Source organism: Crocodylus porosus, unplaced genomic scaffold (assembly GCF_001723895.1).
Source record: "Crocodylus porosus isolate Cpor-Errol unplaced genomic scaffold, CroPor_comp1, whole genome shotgun sequence".
NCBI lineage: Eukaryota > Metazoa > Chordata > Crocodylia > Crocodylidae > Crocodylus > Crocodylus porosus.
This window is the reverse complement of record NW_017728911.1, coordinates 41,430,232-41,438,765: the sequence shown is the minus strand read 5'-3', so window position 1 is coordinate 41,438,765 and position 8,534 is coordinate 41,430,232. Positions and strand designations below refer to the sequence as shown.

At 50.9% G+C, this 8,534-nt stretch overlaps 1 protein-coding gene across 4 annotated transcripts in view; it reads right to left on the bottom strand.

Moving 5' to 3' along the window:
- Positions 1-8,534, bottom strand: part of FRMD5 (FERM domain containing 5) — a 252,495-nt gene that overhangs the window by 36,295 nt on the left and 207,666 nt on the right. For all 4 annotated transcript variants that reach the window (XM_019533922.1, XM_019533923.1, XM_019533921.1 and 1 more), the window contains exon 5: positions 1,561-1,658. In XM_019533922.1, coding sequence (XP_019389467.1) covers positions 1,561-1,658 — 98 coding nt within the window. The remainder of the gene's footprint in view (positions 1-1,560; positions 1,659-8,534) is intronic.

Sequence of the window (8,534 nt, the reverse complement as noted above, 5' to 3'; positions counted from 1 at the left end):
TCTTTTGCCCCACTTGTAGTTGCAAGAAACACAAACGGTAGAAACACAGTCACGTTTCTACCGTAACGGCGCGCCTCTTCCAAAACCAGTTGGCGTCTTGTGCTGTGGTGGGAGGGCAGCTGGAGGAAGAGGAGAAGGCGACACCGAGGATGGTAAATGAGGACTGGACCGGCCAGCCCAGATCCAAGGGCCCTGTCACACCATCAGATGAAAACTGGATAGAAACCAGCTGCAGAGTTGTTGCACGTTTTCAAGCAATAACTTCATAGCGAGTTGGCTCCTTTTATAGCTGGATAGTCATATTTATCATCTGATAATGACTCTGCACGTGTGGCTGGTTTAAATTGATTATGCAATTAACCCGTTCATTGTGGGCTAATCGCTTTGCACATGTGGCCAGTCTAAATTTACTGCGCTTTTAACCAGTTAATGGCCTAATATACGTAACATGTAGCCGGAGCCTAAGACTCCAGTTCAACAGGTGACAAGAGGTCAGAGCAACTAGCTCAAAAGCACCAGTTATCACACACTAGCACAACCATCTTGGCCAGGCGCACTGACACATGCCTGGACGCGGGTTTCTGAGATACCCCAGGCTGCGGCTGGACTTCTGCGGGAAGCCTCCGCCTGAGAGAGCGCCTTGTATTTGGCTTCTGTCTCTGATCACCTGCAAAGCTTCTTTCAAATTGATATTGAGTCGCCTGCTGCTACAATCCTTATCTGCCCATCGCAGGAAACCGCTTCGGCTCCAGGAAATCCCTGTATCGTATTTATGGAGGATGGGTGCTTTCAAGGTTATTGCATGTGTCTCAGATATCACGGCTTCTCGGGGTCGCTGCCCTTCATCCCTCTGTCCAACAGCTTGTGACAGCGGTGCAGGGAAAACACCACCTGCCTGGTGGGCAACAGCGATTTTGTAAAGTGCTTGGAGATCCTCAGATGAAAGCCAATAGACTAGTGGTTCTCAACCTCTTTAGACAGGAGTAGATGCTGGGCACCCCTTGCAAAATGCCAGCTCTTAGTTTCCAATCTTTCGTTGACTACAGAAAGCTACCAGAGCAACTCCTGCTGCTGCCGAGACTGCAGCAGCCAGAAAGGGTTTAACATTATGCCTTCCTGTTTGCAAACTCTGGGTTTACTCGTGAATCATGTTTGCAGACCTTGCAGAGCTAGCACTGCGATGCACCCTTGAAAGGATCATAAGGCACTGCAGGATGCCACGGCCCACCCCCCATCCCCAATTGAGAATCACTGCACTAGACAAGCACAAGTCTCCAGACCCTCTCTGTTCAACCCGAGGGACATGGCCGACCCGACTCCAGGCACGACGACTTTGCAGGAGAGGATGGGAGAGTATCTGCATCTGGTGCAGGTTAGATCACAGCATCACTTCCCAGGCTATTTCAGCCCAGGCTGGTATGACACAGGTACAATCTTGAAACATGAGCCCTGCATTGGGTAGATGATACTTGTATTCAAGGTGCAGTGATCTGTTGTAAGTGAAATAATGTAATCAGTACTTAGCATGAAAAGCAAATTTATCTTGTCAAAAAGCATTACCTTGAAGGATATAGGCGGCTAACAAAGCAGCATCCGATGTCTTGCAGAGAAGGCGGCCATGGTAGAGATCTCTTTTGATCTGCAGGAAGACCAAGTACCTGAGGAGAGAGGCAGGAGGAGCCCTGAATTAGAGATCAGCTGAAATGGTTTAAAAGGTGCAATTCCAACACAGAAAAACTGAATTAAGACGATTCCTCTTCAAACATCCCAGTTAGGAGACAGTGCATCTGCTGTGACTTAGTCAAGTGCTAATTAACATGCAGTCCCCAATTAGAGACCGTTCTCAGTGCTTCCCTGCCATGCACATGCCACTCTTCAATTCCCCAGGAGAGGGGTATGGAGAAGAGAAGACCCAGGAAAGGTCAGGGAGCTCCTCAAGGAAAATGCCTACTTGTTGCTTGGGTCCTGACTACCACAACAATTAAAAACCGGGGACACTGGCAGACAGGGAGAAAAGGCTGCACATTTCACAGGAACTCTGCAGGGACCCTTCTCCATTGGCATGGATGTGGAAAGCAGGGAGCATTGATATCGCTGTATAAATGCTTCTCCTGCCACTGTTTGGCTGCTGCATTTCTGGTGGCAGCTCACCAGCTTCAGTGGAGATGCCTGCTACCGGGCTCACCGGGCTCTGGAGAAGGCTCGCACAGCGGTGAAGTGCACGAGGGCTTGCCATACTCCTGTGTTTGGCTGCAAGAAGGTCACGGTGCCCTGAGGTTATGACTGCCACAGACTGGTGGGGACCAGACTTCAACACCAAGCCAAAGGCCAGAACCTGCTTTGAGAGCAATGATAGGATAGAAAAGGAACCGGTCTAGGTCCATCGGAGCCAACCTATTTTATATGCCTGCTGCACGAGTCATATATTCATTGGACCATTAACTCGATCACGCTGAACTTGTGCATAACACGGGCTGCAAAGCTTCATCCAGCTCCCTTGCACCCAGCCTGATCGGCCGGGTTTGACCGACCTACGACTTCCAGAAAAGCAGCTGCTCTCAAGCTGAAGAGGTCAAGAGATGGGACTTTTGCCCACTTGTAGTTGCAAGAACTATGCAAGGTGCAAAAGCTCCTCCAAACTGACCAGTGCTAATGCTCATCTCCTAGAGAGTCGTAGGGACGTTGGGTGGGAAGGGACTTCACAGGGTCACCCCTAGTCCAGCCCCCCGCTCAACTGGACTAAACCGCCCCAGCCAAGTGTCTGTCCAACCTGAACTTGACAACTTCCAAGGATGGAAATTCCCCAGTTTCCTGAAGCAACTTCCCTGTTCCCATGCTTGACCAGAAAGCTCCTCCTCATCTCCAACCCCAGCTTTCCCCCTCTGCACCTTGAAGCCATTGCTCCGAGTCCTTTCTCCTACAGCCACAGAGAAAACCCCATCTCCATCCTCTCGATCATCACCCTTAATGTGATCAAATACTGGCCCCGCTCTTCTCTCCCCGGACTCAACAGGCCCAGTGTTTTCAGCCTTTCTTCACCAGTCATGATTCCCAAGCCACTGATTATTTTTGTTGCTCTCCCCGGGACTCTTTCCAAACTGTCCGCATCCTTCTCAAAGTGCCCAAAGTGCCCGAAGTGCCCAAAACTAGGCACAGCGCTGCCCCCCGTCTGTATTTGGGTATGCAATTATTCAAGGGCACCGCACTTGTCCTTGTTAATCTGACCTGGTTGACTGTGGACCATTTTTCCATCCTGGCCTCTTCACGTTGACGGGCTAAATGATGTGTTGTGTATGATGGGGAGAAATAACTGCGTGGCACTGAAATCCTAATGTTTAACATTTATTGACTGGTGCCATCAAAGCTCCCAGGTCCCCAGTCAGAGAAGCTGTTCTGATCTTAAATTTTCTGAGCTTTCAATGTGCCCTTGAATCCAACCCTTCATACAACATCCATTTTAGGAGAATTTCCTCTTCCCTGCACATGTGGGCAAGTGGCCTGTTAGCGCCCTGAGAAGCATACAGAGCCTAGCATGCTTTCGCCTATTCCTTCAGCATCCATCATTAACTGAGAATGAAGCCAACATCCTTAAAAGCAAGCTGTCTCCTATGCTTGCCTGTCAACAGGTATTTTTTTCATGGCTTTAATAAATCAAAGCAGTAAAAACGATAAACAAAATATGACTGGAAACGACAGGATCCTAATACACTTAAAATAAGTACCGGTTTGGGCTGAGCGCTGATGGCACGCTGCATTGGGGGCGACAATTTGATGTCAAACACAGCTCATGTAATTAAGGAGCAAATTGTAAATTGGCATGCTTGGAAATACGTTTAAATAATCAAACCTCCATTCTGCAGCATCTCAGCCGTGCTTGATTTCTTGAGTTCACATTTCTGACACTGTGAGCTTCATCATTTCACTGATAAACAGACATGAATTTTGAGAGACATCCAGCCAGCGTTACACACTCTGATCTCTGGTGTCGCCAAGGGCAGAGCACAGCATTCAAGCCCCAAGGTCTGCTCTGAGCTTTCAGGACCAGTTGCCCGCATGCATTTTATCGGCAGATGTCTTACAAGTAGGGAAAGTTAGTTAGTCGTGGTAGTCTGAAGCCGGGCGGAAGGCAGGGCAGATTGGCACGTTATAGACTAACTAATCAGAGATGTGTAGCATAAGCTTTCGTAAGCAGGATGCTGAGCAGAAAGCAGTGATTAGAGTAGAAAGGGCAGGAGAGGAGGTGGAGAGGCAGAGGGCACGGCTGAGAGAGGCAAGGTGGGTAGGAGAGAGAAAACCAAGCAGGTAACCCACTGAGGGACACAGGCCTTATCAAAGCTAATCCAGGGAATGGGTGAGAATCCCTCGTCTCCGTCTAGACCAGACTTAACGCAGTCCGGGTGTGTGGATGATTTCCTGTTCCTCTATTTCCACTTCAAGTTCATTTTTAAAGTTTGGTTTTCTCCAAACAGCCACCCTGAGGTCAGCCGCAGGGCTGCCTGTCTCCCCGATATTGGTGTCAAATGGGTGTGCGTTCGCTCTTGCACGCAGGCAGCTCTGCCTGTCCAGAGGGGCTCTGGAGCAGGTGATGGTCTGCAGGGTATTAGAAGATGCACAAGTAAATGAAGCCACATCCCTTGGTCCAGGGATGATGTGGTTGGTGTCGATGAGGAGGCACAGTGGGGTCCGGAGCAAGGTCTTCCCCCTCTCCATCCAACCAGCCCTGGGAGACTACTGCCAGCTGATTCACTCATAGTTTCTAGGGTTTATAGTTTCATAGTTTCTAGGGTCGGAAGGGACCTGAGCAGATCATCTAGTCCGACTCCTTGGACCCCAGCATGAAAGTCTGCCGTGGCCGTATCACCACCGCACCGTATCGGAAACCAGTGGCCGCTACAGCTGCCTCCACGCCAGCCGCTCTCATCCGAGGCACCTTCTTGCAGCCCCTTCACAGCATCAGATAAAGCAAACTGCTGCTTATGAAAGCTTACGGCACGCAGTTCTGATTTAGTTAGTCTGTAAGGTGCAAATCTACCCTGCTTTCTGCCTTACAATAAGTAGGAACCAGCACCCAGCAGCTAATTATCCCTTGTCTTTCCTACCTAGATCAATGCCCTGTTCCAGATGTTGTGCTGAGCTCTGCTTCCCCTGTGCACATGCTCCTGGTAGGCGGTGGGGGATCACGTCACCCATGTTTTCTAGGTGCTTGTCAGACATATTTAATTTCCAGGTCTACCTAAAAGTGCAAAGCAATATCGACAGGCCATTCCTTGCAATCCTCAGTGTGATCATACCCCCTGGTAGCACCGGGATCCAGGATTTTCCAGTAGGAAGGGCTAATGCAGAGGAGATGAACACCAGGGAGTGGGAGCCCCAGATCCACAGGTATCAAACAATTAATGGAGAAAAATCTGGCAGGGTCAGCACAGGCGGAGGTGGAGGCCCGCTGTACTAAAGGTTTCAGCCAAGCGATGCTGGTGAGAGCTCTTGGGTAGAGAAGAACAAGATGTGATCTCTTCTGTGACCAAGGCCCAGGCACAAAAATAGAGCTGGACTGCCAGGTCACTGCCATGTATTTAGCCCGATCCCTCACTAAGCCAGAACTGCATCAGGCCTCAGTGCAGCACATGCAAAATCCCGACTCCCTCCATCCACCCGCTCCAGAAGCAGCCAAGTGCTTCTGGGATTTAAAAGATGATCGGTGCTACCTATCAGCTCATCACGCAGCAGGGGGAAGGGCTCTGTGGGCTCATCTACATGTTCATTAATGTGCGTTAGGTCATGCATGTTACATTTAGTACCTCCCTTGTGTGGTACTATAAAAATGTGCATCAACCTATTTTAATGCACATTAACTAAACAAAAAGTTTTTTGTGATGTTTTAATGCGCATTAAAATAGGCTACCATGCATTAAAGCACATGTGTAGACGTGCCCTGTTTGAGTGAGCTCATCCGGCCTAATATCGTATCCACGCAAGCACAAACTACGTGGATGCCATGGGTGGATGCTGTGGCGGCCAGCAGGGGGCGCTCCTAGGTTGAGCCACCCACCTCCCTGCGCCCAACCACCTTCCAGGCTCCGAGTGCCTCCCTAGGGGCGCCTCATGTCCGGCTGACCCCCTCCTGGAGCACACTTGCTAGCATGGGGGTAACATCGGTGCCATCACCCCAAGAAGGGACTGTCTCGGCCCTGTGTCCTTGGGGAAACACAGGCCTAAGAGTCCGACAGGTACTCGACCCAGTACAGGCACTTGGGGCACTTCCCCAAGTCAGGGGGCAAAAAGTAAAGTCCCCCTTAGTCTGCAGACCTAAGGGATCTCTTAGGCATAATTTAGACCCCCCTCAAGAAGTCTCCCACACCAGTCACAAAGGAGAACTGTATTGGTTACAGGGGTAGGGTGAAAGTAGGGTACAAGATTGAGCAATATCCTAGAAATCCTAAAGAGCAAACAGTCGGGCTGCGGTAGCCTTTTGATCGCGTCTGAGTTACTGCCAGCTAGAGATCTACCCAGATCTCAAGTAGCTGACTCGCATGCATCTTCCAAAGCCCGGTGAAGTTTCCCTTTGGAGTCAGGCCGTATCTAGCTCATGAGTTTCGGGGGAGAGAGCCAGTTTCAGATGGTAAAGCTCCTCTGTGTCCCCCACATGGCCGCTGCCCCCTCCTCCTGGGCAGTCCTAACTTTTATAGCCCCTGTGACCTCATTCACCTGGTCCACTGGAGGCCAGCTCCGGTTGGCTGTTGGCCAACCAATCTGAAATACATCACCGGTTGCCGGGCAGACTCCAGCCCACCAGGTAGAAACCCCCCACCCAGGTAGCTGATACCAGTCCTGTAGGCAGAGGGAGCAGGTTCCCCCCCCGCTCAGGACTTGAGCCAGCTCAGGTTACCTAAAGAGAGAGGCTGAGGGTGTGCCTCCTCTGCTGGGCCCATCCTAATCAAATGGTCACAGCACAGAGATTTTAATCACAATGTCACAGGGCAGAGATTTTGGGGAGAAACCAAGGTGGCTTTCTGCCACACTTCCCCCCCCCTTTTAAAAGCTTGGATCTGTAGCTTTACAGAGGTATGGAGACAAGCGTGCTAGTTTGGAGGCGTCGCCTTTCACCCCTAAAGAGAAATTACACACCACATAATACTGATCCTACCAATAAAACATATAAAACATAATAGCATATTCAGGACCTTCCCCACCAGAGTGCTCTCCAGCAGGTCTGAGTCCATCCAACCCCCTACCCAGAGTAGGGGGGCTTCTTGTCTGACCCCTCACGATTAAGCAACAGCTGATCCGCAATTTCAGCGGCCTCATGGATGGTTTTGGGGCCCCTGTCCTTGACTAGGGTTTTAATCTCCCTTGGACAGCAGTGGTAAAATTGGTGCAGCGCCATGAGATGGAGCAGTTTCTCTCTATTGTCAGCCTTGGCTCCATCTGTCCATTTAAGGAGAGCATCCCACACCAGGGCCACAAAATCAGCCATTGACTTCTCGGGTTGTGAGCGGATATTCTGCAATTTTTCCTGGAAATAATCCGGTCCTAACTGGAACCTTGCAGCCACGGCCTGTTTAAAGGCATCATAGTCATCAGCTGCATCCGAGGGCAGGCTGTTCAGGACCACCGCCATGTCGCCTTCCACCAGAAGAGCCATGTGCATCATGAACTTTTCCTCAGACACCTTCCACTGTCGGGCTTGCCTTTCGAAGATGCTGAGGAACACGTCAGGATCATCTCCGACTCGGTAGCGAGAGAAGGCTGGGGAGTTCGGTTTGGGCTGCAGACAGAGTACCTCTAGTTCGTGCTCACGCTTGAGCCTCGTCTCTTGGGCCTCTGCCTCGCGCTGTGCTGTCCTCTCCGCCAGCTCCATCTTTTTCACTTCCAGCTCCATCCTTTTCAACTCCAGCTCATACTTGCACTTGCTCTCTCGCTCCCGCTCTTCAGCTTTTAGCCACATTTGGTACCTCCAGCACTCCTCCATAGGGGATGATCCCTCAGTGGGCTGTGGAGCTGGCGTCCGGTGCTGTGATTCTGGGGAGGACTCAAAAGTTGGTGTGCGTGAAGGCTGCTCTGGGGCTGAGTCAGTGTCACTCAGGAGTTTAATCAGCTTTTCCTTCTTTAGCCCTTTCTTCACATGAAGGCCTCTCTCTTTCGCCCGTTCTTTTAGTTTGGGCACGGTCATTTGGACGTACTGGTCCGCCATCCTGACTATCTACACTATCCAGTTGACCCAATGCCAAATTAGAAAATGTTTGCTCAAGGGACTTCAGTGACTCTATTACTCTTCCCAAATTACGCCTGTAAAACAGCAGGGTATTCGGATCCCACTTCTCCACCATGTGTGGTGGGCCAGTAGGGGGCTCTCCTAGGTTGAGCTGCCCACCTCCCTGCGCCCGACCACCTTCCAGGCTCTGAAAGCCTCCCTAGGGGAGCCTCACGTCTGGCCAACCCCCTTCCTGGAGCACATTCGCTAGCATGGGGGTAACGTAGCTGCCACCACCCTGAGAAGGGACTGTCTCGGCCCTGTGTCCTTGGGGAAACACAGG